General features: G+C 43.5%; 1 protein-coding gene across 5 annotated transcripts in view; it reads left to right on the top strand.

Moving 5' to 3' along the window:
* The first annotated feature begins 3,937 nt into the window (after positions 1–3,937).
* EVA1C (eva-1 homolog C) overlaps positions 3,938–26,530 on the top strand; it is a 74,676-nt gene continuing 52,083 nt past the window's right edge. For 3 of the 5 annotated variants that reach the window (XM_075593888.1, XM_075593887.1, XM_075593885.1), the window contains exon 1: positions 3,939–4,467. In XM_075593888.1, coding sequence (XP_075450003.1) covers positions 4,350–4,467 — 118 coding nt within the window. In that variant the 5' untranslated portion in view covers positions 3,939–4,349. Of the gene's footprint in view, positions 4,468–13,732; positions 13,860–26,530 lie in introns of those variants that run through there. The other 2 variants (XM_075593889.1, XM_075593890.1) reach the window with 2 other exon arrangements.

Here is a 26,530-nt window from a genome sequence, read left to right as displayed (position 1 = left end):
TATTACAGTGAGTACTAACCTGGGGCTACCTAATGAGGAAAGAGAGGGCTGTCTTTTGGCAACCCAATCTAACCTTCAAGGTACCTTATGCCCATTTAAAGGCACAGTACTAAGAGCAAAACTGTTATTACCCAGCATATACTCCCTTCCTTTAATACAGCCCCAGCACTTTGAGCACCATCATACAACTTACAATTGGTGCACACAAAAGCCTGTAAGGCAATGCGCACGGCCATAGCATGCGCGTGCACGACAGCGCAGCAGATTTTTCGCGAGACAATTTTTTTTGATATTGTCATGCGACGGCCGGGTCACGTGCGCGGTTCAGCCAATGAGTGCGAACCGCTCACGTGACGTCACGGACACGCCCCCAAACATGGAATGAGAGCTGCTCTTGGTCGCGTCTCCTCCTCCAGACCCCATAGGCCACGGATCGCCTGTGCAGTAGGCGTGCGTGACGTCACGCGCGCACCTACTAAGTACAAGGCCTTACATTGCGATACTACACAGTGGGTTGCATACGCACTGAGACCAATTTGTGTAATACTGCTACTACCATGTTAGACATAGCTAGCTTTTTATATCTGCAGCAAAATACAGTATGGGGGGTTCTTTATAAGGACTCCCTGTACCCAGTCCGTTCCACCTACTACAGCTATAGGGCTTAGATTACATGTAGTGAGCACTAGGCAATGCAGATTGTGTTCTTTTCCCCTGCATTATCTGTACATTTTGTACTTGCAAGTACCAACCAGGGGAATTTCACTGATAGTCTACTGTGACCCTGATTATAGAAGAACACCCCATATAATTACATCAATTCTGAGCCTCCTTTTGACTCACTAATTAACCAGCATTTACTGGTAATTGCCTGATAGCAGGTGGATACAATACAGTGGGTCTACTGTAATCAGCCTAAATTGCTACTTTGAATTTGTTCCTGATATACTGTGGTCTTCAGATTGCTTTTGGTTATTTTTCTGAACCTACCACTAAGAAACCTATTGTCAATTTTAGTTGATTTTGTTACCACACTCTGTAAGCAATTATTAGTCTGATTGCTTTAGTTTTTTATTTTTATTTTAACATTATAGCTCTGTACATATTGTCTGTTGCCTTCCAGCCTTTTATTATCTGTACATAGTACAATATTAAAGATTCATTTTAACCACCAGCTATTTTTCACCTTACTGATCGAATTTGGGGATTGCTAGATTACACAGCCTCTTATTATGTATATTTTATATTTAAACTCAATAATGTAACATGTTTTTATTTTTAGTATCCTATTGAACTTGAGATAATTATTTTCCTCTCTTTGGAGGGAATACTTTCTTTCTATTTCTATTCTAAAGAAACCCTCTCTTTACCCAACCTCCCTCTCTAACTGCCGCCCTATCTCTCTTCTCCCCTTTGCCTTATAAACTTTTTAATCTGGTTTTCGTCCTCTACACTTCACTGAGACAGCACTAACAAAAGTGGCCAATGACCTACTCATATCTAAGTCTAAGCATTTCTTCTCCTTACTAATTCTTTTGGGTCTCTCTGCTGTTGATTACCCCCTTCTCCTGCACACTCTCCACTCCATTGGCCTCCGTGATGCAGCCCTCTCCTGGTTCATGTCCTGCCTATCCAACTGCTCTTTCAGTGTTTCCTTCTCTGGTGTCTCCTCCTTTGCACTTCTATGCCAATGACACCCACATTTAAGTCTCCTCTCCTGACCTCTGCTTCTCTTGTCCCGTGCCACCAACTGTCTCTCTGTAATTTCCTTCTGGATGTCCCACCGTAACCTGAAGCTTAACATATCCAAAACGGAACTAATACTCTTTCCCCCTTCCACTGCCACCACTACACCCACAATTTCCCTCACTGTCAATAATACCACAATCTCATCAATACCCCAAGCACACTGCCTAGGGGTCATCTTTGAATCTGCCCTCTTGTTCATTCCTCATGAAGTCCTGCCTTCACCTCCGAAATATCCCTTGGTTACGCCCTTTTTTCATTCATGGCCCAACTAAAATCCTAATTCACTCACTCATTTTGTCCCGCCTTGACTAATATAGCCTTCTTCTAACTGGCAATTAACCTTGTCCGCTCCAATCCATCCAAAATGCTCCTGCCAGACTTCTCTACCTCACCGCTCCACTTCTGCTGCACCACTATACAAACCCTTGCACTGGCTTCCCATATCCTCTACAATCACATTTAAAACCCTAGTTCTGACTTATAAAGCTCACAATGTTGCTGCCCCCCCATTAAATATCAGCCCTGATCTCCAAATATATCCCTAAACACCCCCTATGTTCTGCCCATCACATCCGCCTTTCCTCTTGCCTTATTGCCTTCTCTCACTCCCACCTACAAAATGTATCCCGTGCTGCACCCTCTCTCTGGAATTCCGTACCACGCACCATCAAACTCTCGCCCAGCTTTCAGATATTTCAAAACTCCCTGAAAACTCATCTTTTCAAGGAACCTTATCTGGCACACCCCTAACATCCAATGACCCCCAAGCCCACCCTCCTAACCCTACTAGGTCTAGCTGTGCGGCTGGATCAAACTCCAAGATAATACCCCCTAACATCCACACGCCCAAACCTTAATGAGATCAGTTGTTCGGCTGGCCCATACTCCATCCTGAGGCATACTCCATCTCACAATGAGCAGCCATTTTTAACTTTTATTTCAACACTGCCCCTTCTTAGAACAAAAATATTCAAGTCCCTGGCGCAATGAAAATAGCAACAATTATGATACCAGTCCCAAGATAAGGTATGAAATACAGTCCTGTTAATCAAGGTGATATCCAGATACTTGATCCAAATGATGGTGATTCTGTGGAGGAAATCAAAAGCGACAGACCATTGCGCAGTATTCCTCCACACTGTGACACGCGGCACAATACAAATGCCTACTTACAGCAATCTGGTAGGTCAGAAGCAGAAAGTGTGTGTCTGTAAATGCCACCTCTGACTGTGTTTTCCAAACGGCTGGGTCCTCTGATCTCCCACGATCTTCAACAGGTAAGTTTTACCCATAAATAGATAAAAAGTACATAGTACAGTACAATCTAAAACATTTATTTTGTGCACAGACCAAAATTACACTTGCAGTGTTTCTGGTTATGTTGCACTACACGAAAATGCCGTCCGCATCTTGAGTCCTCAGAGCGGCGTCCAGCAGCTGGGGTCGGTGTCTCACTCCTCTCCTGATCTCGCGGCCGCGACTCCACTCGACACCTCCCCTGATGACATGACTGCTAGAATGTCAGCTCTGGTCTCAGCGTATATGGATGGTGGAAGCTCCACCGTACTAGTTTTGTGACATGCTTTGTAACTTCCTAGGGGTAATACTGCCCCTTCTTCCCTCTAAACTGTAAGCTCTCACAAGCAGGGACCTCATTACCTTCTGTACTTGTTTGTCCTTATTTAGTATGTAACCCAGTTTATGTAATTAACATAACTCTGTACCCCCATTGTACCACGCTATGGACTATGGTGATGCCTTACAAATAAAAACAATAATAATAAAGTCGATGCATTACCTCTCCTCCCATGACCTCTGCCCTCTTGCATCTACCACATGCATCACTCTTAGGAACATCTGTATATCCCTTCTTACTATGATGTGAACCTTGTGTATATATACTCCATGCTTCTTTTGTTAAAAGAAAGTGGCTGAAGAATAGACCCGAGTTGTTCTGAAAGCTTGCACTCTTTTTAATCATCAGTTAGCCATTAACGGTATCATTTTCGCATTGCTATTATTCTTTCTTTAAAATTACAAAATACTTTTTTTTTCTTACACAAAATAAAAAAAAGATATTTAGAAATCTACCCAACAGATGGCGCCAATCATCTTGCTGTAGACTGAGGTCTCCATTGAAAGCATACAGAAGAAGCGGTGGAAGGGGGCGTGATGCCTGGATCACCAAACATTCCATGTGTTTATTTCAGTGATCATGGCACAGATCGCTGTAGCAGGGACTGGATACAACTAATACGCACCTTGTCCAAGACTCGGGCACGGGCAAATTCTAAGCCTCTGCCCATACAACACCCATCCTGATCTCATTCTGAAAAATATAATATGGAATATTAGTGAAGAAAAGCTGGGAAGTACACATTACCCTAAATCCATCAGGAAAGTGGGTATGGGAAGTGAAGCATTGGATTGAGATACAGAATTTGTGTGGAATGTTTCCAACTGAGTCAGATTGGATCTAGTTTGTTGCCAACATCTGGGAGAGCTGATCTCCTGGAGGTGTGATTTGGTTCCCAGGACACTTTAACGGCAGGCTGGCTAAAGATCAGATCATGTGAGTCCTGAGGCTGTATATCCGCATCATGATCGAGCGTGATGGGCATGAACGGAGACAGGTGGAGCCCGTGATCCTTACTAGCCTTGTATACTGCGTCCTGCTGCTCTGGACCAAAGAGATATCTGCCCTCGCTGACTTCTCAGGTAAATGGGGCAGCCCTGGTCTGCCAAAATAGTGATGGAACTTTACAGCTGTTGCAAAAGGAGCGAATTCTCATCGGATGTGGGAACTGCTTCAGCAACAGTGAGCAAATGATCATAAAACACTTTTATAAAATGTGCCGTGGCTGTTATCAAGAGAATATAAAGCTGTTCAGAGAGGGCAAAGCTCTCTGGAGCCCATTTAAATGTTTTGAAAGACTATGCATCAGTTGTCTATGGTTTGCAGATTATTATTAAGCCTGCTAAAGTGTTTCATGGCCCCTCTCCCAGCAAAACAGTTATAAAAATGAGCGTTTTGGGAAGCCTTTGTATGCTGCGTATGGTCATTGTAACAGTGTGTGCAGAGCTTTACAAAATTATAATACAAGGAGAATAACGTACAAACAAACCATGGCGCAGCGTGTAAATGATAAGGCAAAGGGAGACCCTGTCGCGCAGAGCTTGCAATCTAAGTGGTATATTGGGAGACTTACAGACCAAAGTAGGGGTAAAAAGTGCATTTAATAAAAGTGCAAGTCAGGGAGGTCAAGTGCATCTGGAGTCGGTAATGTAGGCGTAGATTATTTCATGAGATGCTGCTTTTAAGAAGGGAATTTTCAACTGGGCGTTAAAAATGGAATGAGAAGGTACTCGACAAATATTGAGTGGAAGTGAGTTCCATAGGAAGGGAGGGATTAGTGAAACAGGTTAAAGATGTGTGAAGGATGTAGAGGTAATAGGTGCAAAGATGAGACATCCTTGGGTCGAGGGTAAGAGGCGAGTATGGCTGTAGCGATCAGAGTTCAGATATACAGAGGTGCAGCGGAGTGTTGAGCCTTATATTATGCGATAAAAATGACGTCATTTATATGGAGATTAATAGGAAGCCAGCAGAGAGATTTCAGGAGATTAATTAGTGCCGTTAATAATGTTATGTGCATCAGCTGAATATTTTTGTTCTTACTGGATACTTTTATTCATCAACTTAAACGTTCTGTAACTGTAACAGAGATTTCTCCAGTAGTTTCTTGGTTCTGGAGCGATTGTTAAAGATCTGCTGATCCTACGTTCAAATGATAAAACCATCAGAACTTTGAACTAGACTTTGGCAGCAAGATCATTGTATTATGCCGGTGGAATGCACAGCACATTCATTTATATGTTGAATTGACTCCTTAAATATGCATGTATCGGGGTACGGGCGGAGTAGCTGGACACAGGAGTTAAAATAAGGAATTTGATTTCACTACAAGGTGAGAGCAACTAATAAACATAAACAGTTTGTAACTTTAAGAAACATGAATGTCCATTTTCCCAGTTTTGGAAAACCTGTTTTGAGAGTCAGGCACTTCTGGAGAGAGGCAACCCTTAGGCTGAGTCCATAGAAGGCACGTCCGTGCTGAGCCGTGCGGACGCTCCGCGCTGAGCCCCTGCATCCTCCATGAGGATGTCTTTAGAGGGCGGCTCACGCGAGCGTCCGCAGGCGTGCTGAGGCGCTGGATTTTTCAGCCGACAGCCAAACTGTTTTTCAGAGCGCTGTCGGCAGAATACATCCAATCAGCGCGGAGCAGCGTCAATGTCACGGCGCCGTGATGTCGGCGCCGTGACGTTGACGTCGGTGCGTCGCGGGCGATTGGACCAGCGACGTCGCTGCCCCGCCTCCCTCAGTCTCCCCCCGCCTCCCGATCGCGCCCGCTGGCTCGCCTGCATGGGCATGAAATCGCGCAGACTTCAGCAGGCGAGCCTCAGCGTCAGCGCGCCTCAGCCCTGCTACCCCCTCTATGGCCCCAGCCTTAGAGTGAGGTTGCAGATAACAGTGCTATAGGTTTTACTTAGTATTTTACCATTTCAAAGATCTCCCTATCTAACTAAGTAATTACATCCCAGGTGAACTCATCCAGATAAACTGCGTCCTCCTACGGGATGGTTATTCAGATGTCTGGTCCAAACTGACTAAAGACAGATGCATTTGTTTGACACCAGCACACTTGATGCTTGGAGGTGCATCTCAACATTACTATGTTATGCGGAAAGAGGCACTATCTGCTACTTTACTGCTTATTTATGGATCGCTCTCATCCCTTTCCTATGCCATATAATTATAGAACTTGTTCCTAAACGAGATGCTACAGTATATCATTCCACTGTACAGGCAGTCCTCGTTTTACAACGCTTCGTTTTACAACGAATGGCTTATCCAACGCTATGCAATGCGTACCTATGTTCATTTTCACAACGCCAAAACGGCTTATCCAACGCTCTTACGATGCAAAGTTGTTTATGTTTATATAATATTTATAATTTATATAATATTATATTTTACAATATTATTATATTATATATTGTTATATTATATATATAATACAGTATATACACTATATAATTTATGTGTGTGCTGCATATCTTATTGCCTGCGTAAAATATTTGGTGTATTTGAGTGTTAAAAATACCTTCAGGAACGGAACCTTTAATTTAAACAGTGTTTCTATGGGAAAATGTGTTTTGCTTTACAATGCTTCGCTATCCAACGCAATTTTGAGTAACGCATTGTGTCGGATAACCGAGGACTGCCTGTATTAATAATGACGCTAAGGTTCTTGAGTAGGAGGGAGAAATGGACAGACTACTGTAGGTATGCCAAGGTGTTATAAAGTTCTGCAAAATTGTACGATTCTGCAATACCAAGGCAATTCAGATGTAGGGAGCAGATTGCTGCTGAAAGTGCACAATAGCTTTCTAGCCCATTTTGAAGTTTAGCTCTGAATCTATATATTTTAACCACTGAAAGATCTCAAGCCCCATTTACTTGAAAAAAAATGGCAGTGTGATCCTTTACCACCTCCTTTTTTTTATAGAGAGATTAGTAGGGGGAATTCTTTCCTGGGTCATTGGTTTTTCCGCTCTGTGTGGTTCCACTGATCAGATTTCCCCCTTAGCTATCCCCATTCTGTGCTGATTCCTCCCTGCACGTTCTAAGGCTCTCTAATCGCTCCCATGCCTGCTGCGAGAGAATGTATAAAACAACATTACGTCTGCCCTCTTTGGCCTTCCTATGCAGCGCAGTAAAGAGTTCTCACACTAGAAGCCAGCAGTCAGGAAGAAAGTTAGTGTTAATCTCTATGTAATTTGCAGTCATTGCTGGAAGGTAAGAGGCACTGCACTCTCTCACAGCCACCTCCGGCTGAAAGAAGAGCTTTACAATGGATAGACGGCTAACACACACGACATATTGATTATGTGTGGTAATTACCGCGCTGCTCTCTGACCCACAGCAAAGGAGAGTCTTCCTCCACATTAGGGCCCATACTTACCAAGTTCTGCAGTTTTATAAGGAGAAATATCCACAAGGGAGAAAACGGAGCACAGCAATGAAGTAACGGGGGCTAGACACCGGTAGGTAGAAGATTAAAAATCCTTTAATCCATGGTAGACATCATGAGTTTCTCTTTGACAAAGGGCGACGGCCCGAAACGCGTTAGAGATTTTACTCATCCCATACCATGATGTCTACCATGGATTAAAGGATTTTTAACCTTCTACCTACTGGTGTCTAGCCCCTGTTACTTCATTGCTGTGCTCCGTTTTTCTCCCTTGTGGATATTTCTGCTATACATCATACGTGATGCACGCCGACGGACCTACCATCTCTCAAATGTGAGTACCCCACACCCACAATTACGGAGTGGGTCTTCATACTTATTTGTGTCATTCTCCACGGAGACGTTCATTACTGTGACAATAGGGGGTCAGGCATTTATAGCTGACCCGCACCTTTTAACACAGGTCCTCCACATCTTAGGAGTGAATCACTGACACATTGGATTTATTATACTCAAGAGTGGATTTCAAATGGTTCCTCATAACATTGTTTGATTATTCAAGACATTATTACATCTATATTGACTCTCCACAGCTGAGCATTGATTTCGGGAACTCTGTGTCCTATTACCTGCTGCTGTTTTATAAGACACCTTTCTTCACTTGAAGACATATTACAGCCTTTTCACTTGAATGGGCTAAAGGGTATCTCCCACAGCAGAAGATGTCTTATGGTGAAGCACCACTTCTAAAATATGGATCCTGGTGTTGGCTTGTTACAAGGCATAGGCCCCTAGTACAGTACTCATCACCAAGGGCAAGTAGAGAAAAGCAGAGCACGACCATACAACAAGTAAAGGATCCAGAGGGGGCTCACATGTAGAAAAATATGAAGGTTTTATTGGATTATACAATGAGGTAAAATATGCACCCACTGTGCGTGTTTCGGGCAGGCTGGCCTTTATCAAGGTTTTATATGGATGCAGTGGCTGTCTGAGCACCCGACCCACGTTTTATATTTGCTCATCACCAAGGGCCTATACCTTTTTGTGGCGGGTTTCCTTCTTTAAAGAAGATAGAAAAAACTTTAGGCAGTTTGAAATAAACACAGATACGTAATACTAAAATAACGTGAAATAAGTTGAAATTCTACTTGGTATCTTAAATCAGCCATATATGCCATACATTATTGTACATACATACATGCCATACATTATTGTACATACATACATGCCATACATTATTGTACATACATACATGCCATACATTATTGTACATACATACAGCCATACATTATTGTACATACATACAGCCATACATTATTGTACATACATAATGCCATACATTATTGTACATACATACATGCCATACATTATTGTACATACATACAGCCATACATTATTGTACATACATAATGCCATACATTATTGTACATACATACAGCCATACATTATTGTACATACATACAGCCATACATTATTGTACATACATACATGCCATACATTATTGTACATACATACATGCCATACATTATTGTACATACATACAGCCATACATTATTGTACTTTAATATGTAATAGAATGTGAGTTCTCCTAGAACAGAAGCATACCTTTAGGAGACCCAAATAAAGCAGCTTTTTGCTTCCAGCATGACCGGGATATGAAGAGCATGAAAATAGGCACTGACGAAACGGAAACTTCTTGTTCTGTTCCATTTATTTTAATCTTTGTAACGTTGACACAATTGCTGAGCATCACTTTGGTCTTGCTGAGTTTCATACGCAGGCCCACTTTCTTACTGGCTTCTGCAAGTTCTCTGCTTTGTTGCTGGAGGTCTTCTGGACTTGTGACAAAAAATAACAATTTTGTTTGCAAGTCGTAAGTGACTTAAGTATTCACCGTTGATTCCTTTTTCTTCCCAATACAATGTCTTGAACAATTCTTCAATTGTTGCTGTGAAAAGCGTTGGTGACATGTCTCCTTATCTTACTTGTGTCTTCATGTAATCTAATGGTTAATGTGTGTATGGGCCGGCTTGATGGCGGTGCCAATCCACTTGGCCCTGCGCTTAGAGACCCTTCCGCTCTTTTGCGGCCCAACTTCCATAATCACAGTTTAAATGTTGCGATGGTTAAATTAACTACCACAAATTTAAACTGTGGTTACCGGAGTTGGGCCAGGGTAGAGTGCGAAGCTTCTGTAAGTGCCGGCATCTCCTCCTGCTACCACGCGTCGCCTTGATGACACGACATCACATGATGTCGTCATGTGACGGTGAGCGGTGGCCATAACCCTATCACTCCTGAGTCACTTGTCATAGTGCCAAATGCTTATGTTTGATTTTTACATTGTAAGTGCGCATTTTTTAGCTACATTATAAAGTTATCCTTTTATCATTGATTTGCACCATGGAGATTTTTTTCTATTCTTCCATGTTCCCATCTACCTGATTTATGAATGTGAGAGGTATCCTGTCTACACCTAGAAGACACTACAGATTCCACAGATCCTGAATTTGCCCATACCTTACTGCTATCCTGTGAGTAGGCTGCACACGAGAGCCAAGTTTCTCCACACATTATCACACTGTATTATACAGTCTGCACTTAGTTTGTGTCTTTTCTGTTGTTTTTTCCTTTATGCTCCCCCTGGGTTGTGAGAACATATGTCATGGGACGCAAGGACAGGCAAGAGGCCCAATGTGTCACGTGACTTCATCATGTCACGTCATCGCATGGTAGCATAAGATGCCGGTTCCGGAGGTGGTGAGAGGACCCAAGCACACGCTCCGCCATACTCCCAGCTGGCCCTGGGTCTTATCAGGGAAGGATGTTCTGGAGGAAAAATCTGCTCTTAATTGTTAATCTGTAGTCAAACTGATTATGGTATATCAGGTTTTGCTTTTCATATATGTATGCTTTTTAATGTGTATATACATTACATAATATAATGTATAATGTATATACATTACATTACATAATACATATACACACACACACACCAATTAAACTGTTTGCGGGGGGAGAGCGCGGGGCCTCTGTAACTTTCTTACCTTCTCCTCCCGACATATCACCCTGCATGGTCCCGCCATTATGGCTCCGCGACGTCAAAAGGCATCGTGTTGCCGTGATAACGGGACGGCACACTATGTCGCTGCGCGATGAGGCGTCACGTTGTCACGGCAACTCGGCACCACAGGACGTCCTGTTATGATGGCAATGTGACATGCCGCTGTAATGGCAACACAACGCCATTTCGTCGATATGGAGCCATAATGACAGGATCATGCGGGGGGAGATGCCGGTAGGAGAAGCCGCCAGATGATGCCACCAGAGAAAGTAAGAGCCGAGGCCCTGCAAACATCCCGGCCGGCCCCGAGGGAGAGAGGGAGATGTATCCTGACAAAGTTAAATGACTGCTTTAATTAATAATGTTGAATGAAGTGTCAGGTGAATTAAAATGGAGTGGTTCACATGACATCAGCATTAGTCTTCATATATTGATGATGTCACCTAAAGCACATGGTCGGATTAGCACCATTGAACTACAGTACTATGTCCAGTCAACTGAAGCAGTCATGGGTACATATCCCAGCTTTGTTGCTGAATTCCTTAGCTGTCACCCCATGTGACACATGTATTCTTTGATCCTGGCCTATTAATCTTACTATGCTGATTTATTTGATCTCATTTGGATAGTGGTGCACTTCGCCAAATTAAAAAAGGGTCCTTGTTTTTAACCCCTTCTCTGCATTACCGATTCTTCGGGCAGCAAATAGGTTATGAACTACCTTCAAAAATGTTTGTTATTGATATGGTTCATATATTTCTAAAAAGGAACAATACTGAAAGAGTGAGGAGGGAAAAGGCATAGATACAAAAATCATTACGTAAAAAATGCTGTATGGTGCTCAAAACATAGATCAAAACGGCAATAAAGTCCTTTAACAGAATAATTCCATCTGTAGAGATCCTAGGGGTACCAGGAGCATTAAACCAAACCAAAAAATCCTGTTGGATATACATCTATTTCCACTATAACACGATGGCCTGGATGGAGTTCCACTAATGTAAGTAACAACTCCCACTAGCTAGTGTCCAGTCAGATATATCGCTGTGGAACAATAAAAGGTGTAAAGGTGTAAGAGTAATGTTACTCACGACTGGATGGTCTTCATGGTATACCTCCTCTGGTAGGTGCATCCGGTCTTCCAAGGGTGACAGCAAACAGTGTAGGAAGGTTGGAGCACAACTGAATACAGGGTTGGAAAAACAATCTGCGAGAGAGTGTGTGTCCCATAAAAAGTTTTAATGGATCAAACCATAGTCATACAGTGAGCCCACGGGCCCCCACCAACGCGTTTCGAGCAACGCTCTTTATCAAGGTGCATCCCTTCTCTGCATTACCGATTCTTCGGGCAGCAAATAGGTTATGAACTACCTTCAAAAATGTTTGTTATTGATATGGTTCATATATTTCTAAAAAGGAACAATACTGAAAGAGTGAGGAGGGAAAAGGCATAGATACAAAAATCATTAACCATACTATGTCGTTTTCATCCTAAAGAGTTTGCCAGCTACTGAATTTCTTTTACCCATAACCTATTTATTGTAGGGCTTGATATTTAACCTTTTGGTTTCCATTGTGGCCTTTTTGCTTAAAAAAATGGGTGAATAGTTTTTCAATGCTCCAATGGCAGCAGCGGTGGCTGTCCCTTGGGCTGTGAAAGGTGCAGTCTCATATTGTCTGTTGGAAGGATTTTACTTCCATGTTTTTTTTTTATTTTTATAACTCTTCAGTAGTTTTAGGGTTTGAAGAGATAGTGATACTGTATCTAGTCATATTCTCATAGACTGTACCTTTCAATAAGGGCTTCGTAAAGATCACTGGTGCTCTGGAACTGCTAACATGTACCATATACACATCTGCTCTCACCCACGCCTCCATGCCACCTCTTTCCCTGCTAATGGTATTAACCCGTCTCATTTACTACCAACCAACCTTAAAACTCACATCGCAAATGAAGTATCCCAGTAGCCTGCACTCATGGCCACTTCCCCACACTCAGTCTCTCCTACCAACCATTGTGGCCAGGCACTGCCATCTACTGCACTTATTCCCTCACCTGCTGTCTCTGTAAGTCTCCCAACATACCTCTTAGATTGTAAGTTCCCCGGGGCAGGGATTTCCTGTCCTATTGTCTGACTTTGCTGCACTTATTGTATTATAATAATTCCCTATACCAGGGGAGCACAATCTTTTTTTCCCTGCGCCCCCTGCCAGCTGTTCCCCTCTCTCCGCGCCCCCCCTGTTACCTCGGCCCCATGACGTCACGTTGCCTCGCCGTGTTGCTATGGCGACGCGTCTCCAGACCGCCGCCTGAGCCAAGGTAAGTGCAGTTTACAAAGGCCTTCGACGCTTCCCCGGCACTTCATTTAAGTGCCTTCGGGAAGCGCGCAGGGCATCTGTAAACCCAGCGCCCCCCGCAGACAATCTCGCGGCCCCCAGTTTGCTCACCGCTGCCCTATACTGTATTCTTTGTGAAGCGCCGAGTACATACTTGTGCTATATAAATAAAGACATACATACATACGCTTTAAAATGAGTTCCAGTATGAACAATTACAATTCGTGCCTGGGCAACTGCAATAAAATTACCTAGAGAAGACAGTCCAAGGGCTGCTGAACTATTAGATAGTGCAGACATTGTATATCTGGGCTTATTTGCCTACAGTACGTAGGTGCTGTCCTGAATGCTGAATAACATACTAAACCGGCAGGGAATATGCAGCTGCGGATGGCAGAGAACGTTTCTGAGTGGGAGCCTGTCAACCATCACTCCGCTTGGTGTTGAGTTTTAAAAATGATGAGTCAGCTGCTGTTTCTGGCTTTTAGCTCTAAAGAAGTATTTGTTGTTTCTGAATTCCACTCGGGTTCTTAATCCGCTCCCCGTGTACCGAACGCTGAGTGAAGTTCCAAGTGCAGAGCGTTCGTTCTGTACAGAGTAACTATTGTAAGGTACCGGGGGCCTTATACTTCTTTATCTCTTGGCTCTGAAACTGCCACTGTTTCCTTTTGGTATGTAATCAATTTAACATTCACTAATCTTTCTCTTGTTAACATGTACTTACAAAAAGCTATTAACCACAGTCAATAACAGTAGGTGCAACAAATTGTTCTTAGTTTACTAGTTGGTTTTGCAGATCAGATTTCTCTGATACACTTTGGCTAATTTATCATTTGCAGCTCAGACTGAAGTTGTGGTTAAGGGTGCAGTCATATAGTCATATTGACGTGTTGGGGGCCTATTGCCTTTAGTGGCTGTGGTTTCCCTATGCGTACAATGGATACAATCACACCTATAGAACGTTTTAAAGCTGCAGTCCAAGCAATATCCTACATGTGGTTTTTTTTCCCCAGTTCTATACTATGAGAAAATACTTGAAGAGGAAGGGGACGTGACTTTTTAAAAGGTTGTTATAGAAACAAAAAATGCCTGTTACTTTATAATACATTAAAAATGCAATTTAGAGTTGTTTTAAAAAAAATGCTACAGTATTTTCTCATAGTACAGTATAGTTTCTCATAGTACAGGAGTTGTTTAAAAAAAAATGCTACAGTATTTTCTCATAGTACAGTATAGTTTCTCATAGTACAGGAGTTGTTTAAAAAAAAATGCTACAAGTATTTTCTCATAGTAGGATATTGCTTGGTCGGCAGTTTTAACATCTTACTGTTACTGGCACTGAAAGAATTACAGGTAGTTTCAGAAATGTTATGGGTAGAGCTTAAAAAACACAATTTGGCCAAACTTTCCTGAAAATGTGAATTGTTTAAGCTATAAATTGTATTAATATAAAGCTACCACATTTCTGGAAGGCTCAACTGGGACCTCTTTTACAGAGCCCCCAATATATAAGTAATAGAGTGGCTAGTTTAACTTATTTATATATGATCATTTATTTAAAAGAAATCATAGTTCATGGTAATTGTAGCAAGCTTCTTTGGGCTGTCTCCTGTTATTCAAACCATGACCGCGCTGGGTAAACCCGGATGTAGAGTCCCCTTTTTTTTAATGACAATAGTGATAAGACTTCAATTCAGAGTGGCGTCAGAGCAGTAGTTTTCCACACTACTGGCCAAAAAAAATGCTGTCACGTGGTTCACTTGGCTTGTAGTCCAAACCTGCTAAGAATGGGTGGAGGAGCCAAGCAGCAGATTCTGGCCCACTCCGTACTGTTATTTCATCTGTGTATTGGGCCTTTTAGCCTGGCAGAACCTCTTAGAATATCTAAGAGACCTTTGTTGTCAGTGCAGATACTGTGACCAATTTGGCCAATTCCAATGAGGAAGGATTAGGGTTACATTTCATGCTTATTTATTTTTAAAAATATATAATTACCCCTTCACTGCCAAAGGGAATACAAAGAATGATGAAGCGTAGAAAATGCTTTGCAGTGAGTTTTAGGGTCCCTGGCAGTAATGGGGTTAATGGTGAAAGAATATTTAAGCGCCCACGTCAGGGGTGCTCAACTCCAGTCTTCAAGAACGCCCAACAGGTCAGGTTTCCAGGATATCCCTGCTTCAGCACAGGTGGCTCAATCAGTCGCTGCTTCAGCGCAGGTGGCCCAATCAGTCCCTGCTTCAGCACAGGTGGCTCAATCAGTGGCTCAGCTAAAGTTGGGATATTCTTAAAACCTGAACTGCTGGGGGTGGGGTTGAGGCATGGCTTAGGCTGAGTCCATGGTCAGCGCATAGGCGCTGACCCGAGCTGAGGCGCGCTGACGCTTGTCAGTGAGCCACTGCAGCCGCAATGAGAGCGGCTTTAGCGGGGGCTCGCGCACGCTTCCGCAGGCGTGTGGAGGCGTAGCACTTAGTTTTTTTTTAGTTTCGGCGCTCACGGGAGCGCAGGGCCGGTCACGTGAGCGGTTCGCCCAATGAAGGCGAACCAGCTCCGTGACGTCACTGGCCCGCCCCCCCGACAGACACCCGGACGGCGCGCGAACTAAGGCCAGGGAAAGCACCCGCTTTCCCTCAGCCTCAGCGCGCCTCCGCACGGCTGGAGTCACCATGGACTCAGCCTTATGTGACAGTGTCCAGCAACAAACTGTAATGCCCCTTTGACAGGGTCACCAAAATATATCTTTTTTAATATTACCTTAACCAAGCTTTCGTTTCCGAGATATTTGCAGGGGGGCGGATTTGAAAGCAGCAACGTCCTCTCCCGGCTCCGGGTTAACACACTTTGTTCAGGTAATAGTCACGCTCTTGCGGTCAGAAGGGCCTGCAGCGCATTGCGTTTGCGAAACAGAGAGCAGCCAGCGGCGGATTTCCAAATTTGCCGCCCTTGGGCACTAGACTGTGTCGGCCGCCTCCTTGGTGCCGCCCTCCTGTTCCTTTGGAATCCCGGTGTCAAATGACGCCGCGACGTCACCACCGTGATGCCGAATGGCGGCATGTTGCCATGGAAACACGACGTCATTTGACGTCACAACGTCAAGGAGCAAGAGGACGGCAGAAAGGAGGCGGCTGACACAGGCAAGTACCTTCCCATTAGGTCCGATAGGCTCAAGCGTGCGGCAAAAGTGTATGGGGACGGCAATTTTTGCCACCCCAAAATGTTGCAGCCTTAGGCCCAGACCTAATGGGAAATCTGACACTGAGAGCAGTGCTGACTGTAACTGTACCCTCTTTATAGGGATGGAGTGGGGGGAGGGCGCTGAGAACGCAGACAGGGGGATGTGTGGCTGGTCCGTTCAGCAGCAAAATGGGCTGAAGCACTGGTCTTCACTTCTCTCTTTAATAAGCCTTTTTACCCTTTCTGCAGCAATATAAGATTTTCATATTTAATGATGTTGCGGTTGAGACAATTGTTCTTTTATGTCTTAGTTTGCCCAGGAAAGAGATAAGTGCCATTTCCTGTAATATACGATATATCAGTGATGTCCATGTCATTAGCTCTACGATTGCTAATCACAGTTGAGAAGTGGAGAAAACATTATTTTGCTTACTCCCCCCCCCCCCCCATCAAAACAAAATATATATTTTTTATCCTTAAAGGAGCAATTCAAGACGACCATTTTTTTTTTCTTTCAAATTTGTAAATAAATGATACAGCATTGAAGCATGGTGTCTCCGGCCGGAGCTGAACCCCGGTAATTTTAGCTCCGGTGACCCCCTGCTTTCCTCTGAAATAGATGCTGGTTTCTGCTCCGGATCAGCAAACTGGGCTTTAACGTGTAAAGCTTCCGCGTCATATGGGCCAATAGGAAGCCGCACCGATCTCATCATGGCTTCCTATTGGCCCGCAGGGCGGGAAATCTTTCAACAGCGGACATATTGTGAACCCTGGCAGCCGAGAGCTGCTACCCGCACATAATTCTGAGGTATCTGCGGAAGCAGGGGGTCCCCAGTGTAACTTAATGGGGTTCAGCTCTGGAGACCCCCTGCTTCAATGCTATATAAACAAAATCACCAAACAAATCTGCCGGCTTGGATTACCTCTTTAACCCTTTGTCTGCTCTAACGATGACACAGGGCAGGCAGATTCCCTGATGATGACACAGGGCAGGTGGGTTCCCTGATGATGACACAGGGCAGGCAGGTTCTCTGATGATGACACAGGGCAGGTGGGTTCCCTGATGATGACACAGGCAGGCGGGTTCCCTGATGATGACACAGGGCAGGCGGGTTCCCTGATGATGACACAGGGCAGGCGGGTTCCTTGATGATGACACAGGGCAGGCGGGTTCCCTGATGATGACACAGGGCAGGTGGGTTCCCTGATGATGACACAGGGCAGGCGGGTTCCCTGATGATGACACAGGGCAGGCGGGTTCCTTGATGATGACACAGGGCAGGCGGGTTCCCTGATGATGACACAGGGCAGGGGGGTTCTCTGATGATGACACAGGGCAGGTGGGTTCCCCGATGATGACACAGGGCAGGCGGGTTTCCCTGATGATGACACAGGGCAGGGGGGTTCTCTGATGATGACACAGGGCAGGTGGGTTCCCCGATGATGACACAGGGCAGGTGGGTTCCCCGATGATGACACAGGGCAGGCGGGTTCCCTGATGATGACACAGGGCAGGCGGGTTCCCTGATGATGACACAGGGCAGGCGGGTTCCTTGATGATGACACAGGGCAGGCGGGTTCCCTGATGATGACATAGGGCAGAGGGGTTCTCTGATGATGACACAGGGCAGGTGGGTTCCCCGATGATGACACAGGGCAGGCGGGTTTCCCTGATGATGACACAGGGCAGGCGGGTTCCCTGATGATGACACAGGGCAGGCAGGTTCCCCGATGATGACACAGGGCAGGGGGGTTCCCTGATGATGACACAGGACACGGGGATTCCCTGATGATGACACAGGGCAGGCGGGTTTCCCTGATGATGACACAGGGCAGGCGGGTTCCCTGATGATGACACAGGGCAGGCAGGTTCCCTGATGATGACACAGGACAGGCGGGTTCCCTGATGATGACACAGGGCAGGCAGGTTCCCCGATGATGACACAGGGCATGGGGGTTCCCTGATGATGACACAGGGTAGGGGGGATTCCAATGTTAAATCAAGTCAATTTATTGTATAAAACACTGCATATATTTACTTACAATTAGGTAAAACCGCATCCACGATGAGGCTCCCACAAATATCTGCAGTCAGCATATGCCAATGATTCCCTGCCCAGACCGTTATCCACTACAGATTCTCACAGGGTCCCTGACCCGGAACTGGAAGTCTAACCACTCAAAGGTGGTGGGCGGGCTCTCGTCAGCTACGATCAAGCTATTGCAACAGCTGGCAAGATTGGAGGGGAAATAGCAAAGGCCACGGCACCGGGTGCCTCTAACGTGCTGATATTACACTTCTACCCAGTAGTGTAACTCAATTTGTAATAAGCACAACCCTCAACGCGTTTCGCGCAATACAGCGCTTCGTCAGGAGGTCCTCCTGACGAAGCGCTGTATTGCGCGAAACGCGTTCCTCCATTCACGTTCCCCTTTGTAACTAAAAACAATATTTATATATTATATATTTTTTTTTAAAGTACCAACACCTAGTTTGATTATTCTTAGAGCCATCACTGACACAAGGTCTCTGGGGTCCTTAGTGGGCTGAGTTGTTGAGTTTTTAGGTCAGAAGGCAGAACTGAAGTTTAAAAATGCACATCTACACAGGACCTTTCTGTTTGCCATATGGGTGTGAAACCCCCCTGGAATATATCATGGCTTATTTGTTACTTAAACCTTTGAGTGCCGGAGAGGCTGCGGCACCAGTGTGCGGTGGCCCCTCCGGCAGAGCGCTGTCATCCAAAGGGTTAATTCCCCCGGCTGAAGAACTTGAAACACAGCGGGTGTTCATGACCAGGCAAGGCACCTTTATTAGGGGATTATTATCATTATAGTCCGCATTAGGCTTAATTTGTTTTTATATTATGGTTCGCAGTTGTCACTGGTTCAAATTTCTGGTCATTCTTACGCCATTGATGCCCAGAAAGCTGGGTTTTCAAACGTTCAGAAGTTTTAGCCTATAATTGAGTAAATATTTTTTTTTTAATTGTTTAAGGTCTTATTACCAATCCAAAGTACGAAATGAAGGGTAGAAGACAGGGCACACGGAATTGAAAATAACAAAAGAATTTATTAGAAGCTGACACAACGTTTTGACCAGAATGGTCTTTGTCACGTGTAAGCCACTTACACTTGACAAAGACTATTCTGGTCGAAACGTTGTGCCAGCTTCTAATAAATTCTTTTGTTATTTTCAATTCCGCGTGCCCTGTCTTCTATCCTTCATTTCGTACTTTGGATTGGATGCAGCCTTTCGTTCATTGATGGGAGCGCCGGTAACTGTATCTTTTGCAATTTATTTGCTTTTTGCTTTGGTGTGCAGCACTTATCTTATTGTCGCTTATTACCAATCACCCCAAACTCAGGAGATAATGTACCTGTTAATTACAGCATTTTATGGCAGTAAAAACGCATGACCTTATTTTAATATATTACATCACCAACAATAGCGTTACTGGGAGTCTGATTTTCTTTCAAGCCAAATGGGTAAAATATCTCCAGAATGGGGGGCGTCTCCTGGTGCAGTTCTGCGCTATGGACCTGTGTTCAGTTCAAGTAAGATAAGAAAATGGAAACGTTGTGTGGGAACTCGCTGCTTTTAACTTGGAAAACCCTTTAAGGACATCTTGTGGAAGTAATAGAAAAACTTCCGGTATTTTTGTTGCTTAGCATTGTAAATGTAACATGGTAGGAAAGAGGTACATGTCCTTTTTGTCAAATCTGATACTGCATATTTTATTAAAAATCCAGACATCCTAGAAATGACTACAGTGTAATTAGCATATGTTTTCTTTTGAGCAAGAACTTTGCATATTTCTTTCTTTAAAAAAAATAAATGCCAATTTGCCGCATTTGGTGTGGCACTCATATTCTTAATTCTAGATAAACTTGTAAGTAACACTTGTGAGCACATTTGTATATCTCTGAGTCTGACAGGTCTGCAACCCTGTCTTTCCCCATTATCTCTTAGCATATAAGGCTTCCACTGCAGCCAGGGATTCTGGGTAATGACAAATGAGCACTCACATTAAGGTAAGCTTGGGAAATGGTTCTTTCATTAATAAACAGCTGGTCTTGTGGGACTGGACTACACATGAATATACACAATTTCCGTTTGGGGTTTGTATGTGTGTTTGAGGGTACATTTTACAACTGTGGTTATCTTATTTGGTCTTCTAGTTGTGGTTTTACTTCTATTTGCGATATGTGTGATTGTGTTTAGCTCAAATAAATGATTTGTAACAAACTTGACCCCTTCGAGTTATGCAAGTGCATGGTTTTTATTTCTACCCTAACCATCTAGGAAAGAGAGTGCTGTGATTAGGAGATCGGCAGACATGCTAAAGTGACAGCTTTCCTTAATGCAATGTTTTCGTCAACATAATAATTAACTGAATTTAGTTCTGTGCCTAATTCGTCTTTTGTGTGGGGCGCCAAAATGTCTCAGGTTTTTGGCAGTTCCCTTACAATACCAACTTCAATACTGTTCTTGACCAAGCTCCATGCTTAAATGCACTTCCTGAGTGCTGAGCACATTTTATTTCCATTGAATATACCCAAATCTCTTTTGGCTCATGTACAAATTGGGTTACATTCATCCATTTTGGTAATGGTGTATCCCAGGGCTCTTCAACAAGTTCTCCAAAGGGGCCAGATCAGAAAACATTTAGGAGAAGGGCCACCAGCGTATAGCATGTCATTTTAGATACAATTAAAGACTTTAAATGACTATATTTCCCCATTGTGCAAGCTCTTATAAATACATATGGTACAAATATGGTTATGGTTTTCAGGGTGACAAAACGGCACTTAGTTGAAGTAAGCAACTAGTATGACATTAGCAGGAGCAGAGTGCCCAAGGGCCACATCCAGGACCATTGTGGACCTAATTTGACCCGTAGGTGGCCAGTTGAAGAACCCTGGTGTAGCCCATCTTTTTTTCAATTTGGATTTCCATGATATAAAGCAAATTATGAAGAACAATAATAGGACAAGTGCAACCAAATGTTAGTATACGACACATCAGTGGCTCAAATAAGTGCAGTGCAGTGTGGAGATCAAGGCACAATCTTTGCTGTCCAGTTGCTGTGAATGTTTATGCCTGGATAACGTTTTCATTCAGGGTCCTGCACCACCAGAAATGAATCCTACGCATTTCGCTAGTCATATCGTCGGGGCCGTAGTTATTAGAGGCACTGATTGTGATATTCTTACATTGAAGTGAGAATTGTGTACTATTACTGCTTTTACATTTATTTATTTTTAACACCAAAATGTGGTTGCATTTGTCCTATTTTGTGTCTTCTTTTTATGTAAGGATCCCCTACTGGGATCTGGAAGAGCTAGGAAAGCCCAAGCTCTAAGGACAGAGCAAGCAACTGGACAACATGGATTTTGCTGTAACATTTTTTTTTATTAGTTTTGCATATATATATATATGTAACAGTTTTTCTGGACTGTCTGACCCACCCAATCTCATATTGGCCCCTGTGGTCTAACCAGTCCCCATTACATGGTAGTGTCTGGTGGTGCACCTGTTGGCAACAGGACTCCTATGTCTCCCGCATGATGGTGTATGGGGAATGTCAACCAGACAGGCAGCTGAGGTAGTGTGCGTGAGTTCTACCTACATACAGTGCAGCGCCTCCACCTCATCAGGATCTCTGTGTCCGCAAGGAGATGGTTCTGATGAGGAACTCCTTCTTGGTGGTGCCTTCCTCTGTGGAGTAACTTCAGTCTCACACAGTGGAGTGTCTTTGAACAAGGGCATCTTTATTATAGTTGTATGGGCAAGCTGCCCCTTGACAGCCAGCAACTCAGCTGCTCATCTTGGTTAGTACTTCCCTTTGAAAGGTCTGCTCTCCTAATGAAGTGGGATCACCTCTCCCCTCAGGGAGATCACCTTCTGTGCCAGGTCCCTGGACACAGTGTAGGCCCTTGAATTATGACTGGGTCACTAGTTAACGCACAAGCTGAACACCTCAGCCTTGTAGAACACACTTGACCTTCAACTCTAACTTTGGGCAGTGCTGTGCCTTATATACCTCTGATGTCACTAACGGTGGACTCAGAGTATGTGGCCACTCCCCTTCAATACATATGACACCTCACCAGGGTGTGAGGGCAAACCTCCATGATTGATGCTGGCAACCCTGTAACTTACCAGGCTTACTGCCAGCATGAGAGAAAACGGTATGCCATTTTACAGCATGGCTACATTTACATACAGTATATTTATATTTTGTAGGCTGTAACTCCACTGATGGGAGGTTTTGGTTTGAGCACAGTTATATATAGCTTTGGTTATAAAGCAGATTATACTGGGGCAGAGAATGTTGCAGGAATGCTAGATACAATCGTTCTGAGACATTTGGAACTGAAACAGAGAGATTCTTTTCTCAGTGCTCCTCATTGTCCTGATGACATTTCTGTATCAGATAAGTGATTTTGGCACATTTCACATGGCACTGATGGAAGCTCTAAACAGTGATACTAATACTGAGATCTGAATGCAAATCCAGGGCATAACATGCTCAGCGTGGCTCCGTTTCACTGCTGTTGTTCTTCTACAGAATAAATGAGTGACTATGCAAGAAAAGATGGGTGAACAAAACAACATCTTATTTATTTAACCTCTTCTCTACAAAGCAATGTGTTCCTGTGCCCATGGAGGGGTGAATGATATAATTATAAGGAAGGAGTTTATCTATGTTGTTTCTGCCCTTTTCTGGTTGTTAGTTGTCTCCTGGAGTTGGAGTGGATAGGACTTTAAAAAAAAAGTCATATTACAGTAGTGCCTTTCCATAGGGCCGACTTAGAAACAAGACGAAGGGTCAAACATGTATCGCAATGTAAATATATATCTCATATTCAACTCTGAATTGAACTTGCACCTACGTGTAAATATAAATATATATATATATATATATATATATATATATATATATATATATGTATATATATATATGTATGTATGTATATATATATATATATATATATAAATATTTTTATTAATGAGCCAACAGTGTATGAAGCTCCTTTCCAAAAAAGACAGTACAATACAGGAAATTATAGTACAAGAAGTGCAACAAACAGTAGGACATATGAAGAAATCAAAGGTGATATGTAGACCCGTGGAGAGCCTTGAAGATAAGGAGGAGAACTTTATAGGTGATACAGAAGATAATTGGAAGCCAGGAGAGGGATTTAAGGAGTATATGAGCTGGGACTGTTATGGAAGAAAGGTAAATGCTTCTAACTGCAGAATTTTGGATAGATTGCAAAGGAGAGAGTTGTAAGTCAGGGAGGCCTGTTAGTATGTTACAATAGTCCAGACGGGGGCAGCTAAAGGCATTAACGTTTGAGCAGTAGAGTGACATAGGACAGAGCGGGAGGAGTCAAATGTCACACCTGGGTAACATGCTTTGGGGACAACATAAATGGTGGTCTCATTTACTGTGATGAAAAAAGGGGAATTTGGGCCGGGTTTAGAAGGAAATATGATAAACTCCGTCTTAGACATATGTTGTCATGGGGACGCGTCACCCGAAGCCGGCTGAAGCCCGGTAAGTGAGTTACAGAGGCCTTACGCGGTCCCCCGGCATTTAATTTAAATGCCTTGGGGAAGAGCGCGGGGCCTCTGTAATCGTCGTGCCCCCCCAAAAAAATTATTGTGCCCCCCCAGTTTGCTCACCCCTGATCTATGGTATATGTTCGTTTGGATATGATAGGAGGAATACGCGCCTAATGGAGTACGCAAGAGCCTCATATCTTGCAGCACAATATACAACCTCCCATATGTAGTATAAGATAAGTAGAATTACCTTGATAAAGCGCAATAGCGTGAAACGCGTAGGGGCAACAGCGTGAAACGCATAGGTGCATTTTTAACCTCTGGTTCTTCGTGTAATACAATAAATATTTTTTTTTTATTGGCATCACCTCTTGATCAGGGTGAATTTTTCCTTTATCATGGTTGTGCTCCGTTACTTTACTCTGATGATGCTGTAACTTCTAGCAAAACTGGCAAATTTCACCAGCAAACTATGTTCAAACAACATCCAGACCCTGCACTAGGCATTTCTCTCTTGCAAAAAAAAAGCATATTAAAGGAATTGCGTTTCTTTTACTGGGCAAACTTTTCTTTGGTGAAATAAAGGCAACTTTTCACCATTCGCAAAGTTGGCGTAAAGTTTGCGCATCTCTACAGAGGATTAAAGGCTGAAATGCATTTAAGTTGTTGGGGAAACGCTCAATCCAGTTTATAGTCCAATCACTTTGTCATGCTTAACAGACACTGATAAACTGTTAACCCACTGAGTGCAGTGGTATAATAATGATATAATCTGTGCATAATATCTGCTTGGGCCTCAATTTCAGGGAGTTGATCCAGATTTCAGTCAGGATGTCGCCACTTTACTTACCGCTGTTATGCAGCTATGACAGCTCATTTCCCAGGGCTATTTTTATCTACTTCGCATAAACATGGAAATATAAAGATAGCACAGTTGCTTCTGAACACTTTGTTAGATACTATTTCAGTTTCAAATGCTGTACAAAACATTTGGTTTTAACTGGCGTCACTGTGTTGTGCTATGCAATGTGTTTGTTAAAGCAACAATATGCCTCCAAATTATTTTACTTTGCCTTAACTGGGGCTCTCTCAGCAACACAGACTTTACATCTGTTGTAGTCTTTGTGAGAGAACTGCATGTGTTGTCACTGCATCACCAATAGACAGTCACAACGTCATCTGTTGCAAACTCTATATTGGACGGGGGGAGCAAGCCTGACACAGCGGCCATTTTGTAACAGCGTCACTAATTTCACAGAATGGAAGCTGACGGCATCAAAAGAATTGAGTTTTCCTCTAGAATCTGGGTATAAATTCTTGGGCCTGCTCAGTCCCGGTTTCCCTGGAATTAGGGGGTTCCTCCAGATCAGGGGACCATAAAATCACCTCCTGGGGAATAACCCGGCTCAGGCAAGTGAATGGAAAAAGCTAGCGTAACTGCCGCTTTGTCTACATGTCAACGTTTGAAAGAAGTGAGGTGGTTGCCAGTGGATGGGCCCAAGATGGCATATTGGAGTTGCAATGAAATGACAGCACTCACACACCTGAACATACGCTACATGAAGAAATTGGGGAGGGGGTTAGGTACTGCCTCTTTGTTGTTAAGCTTTTCCTTGAGGAATCTCTCTAAAAAGTTTATTTTAAAGTTATATATTATGTTAGTCTAAATAAAAAAGAAAGTTTTTCAACTACAACAGAGGTATTCTGTTATATTTTCCTCTACATGTATACCCTTACCACCAGTGCTTTTTTTTAGTTAAAAAAAGAGGTGCCGGTATTTAAATCTTGATAAATGTAAAATGAGAGACACACACTACTGCTTTTACCTTACCTTGGGGGAGGGCGCCGGAGCGACAATCCCGCAGGCGTCCAACTTCCATTGCGGGGGATGGAGCTTCAATGAAGGTAGGGCAGCAGACAGAGAGAGCTGGCCTCTGGGTGGGCCCGACTTCCAGCGCCGGCCGGTGGGGTTCCCCGCAGGTCTCTCTCCCTGTCCCTAATCCTGTGTCAACGTCGCTCTGGAAAAAAGGTGCCGGTACAAAAAAAAAAAAACACTGCTTACCACAATCCAAGGCCTAACAGAGTTACAATATACTTCCAAGTCGCAGAAAGCAGAATAAGTTCTTTGTACTTTCTAACAAGCGTCACCACAGCCGGTTTTTAAGATGGCCCGAAATATTATTTTAAATGTACAGTCGAAAAGTAGTGTTAAGGTTTCCCAGTCAGTATGTCACCAGGATATAATAAAGTTAATTACATGATTTGAACTCCCTTCTCTGCCAGAGGGGCCTGCTTCGCTTTGCAGGGGTGTTATGTATAGCAGGATGGTTTAAAGGAATTCCTCTCACCGCCCACAGAACCTCTGCAATTTATATCAACTAATAGCTGTGTATTTATTTATTATTGTAGCAGAGTTAAATACTTGGCATCGTTGATAATGGTTACTAGGATACGTAACATTAGGAATTTGTTTATATCAACGTACTGATTAGGAAAGCGATTCTGTTCCTGTGGCTTTCAGCACAATAACTCATTTGCTTGAAAATGCTATTTGGTACATAATAAAACTGCAAGTTTAGAATAACAACAATGGCT

This window comes from Ascaphus truei, chromosome 3, assembly GCF_040206685.1.
Source record: "Ascaphus truei isolate aAscTru1 chromosome 3, aAscTru1.hap1, whole genome shotgun sequence".
In the NCBI taxonomy this organism is placed as follows: Eukaryota; Metazoa; Chordata; class Amphibia; order Anura; family Ascaphidae; genus Ascaphus; species Ascaphus truei.
Note: the sequence above shows the minus strand (reverse complement) of the source record. Positions and strands in the feature narration are given on the sequence as shown.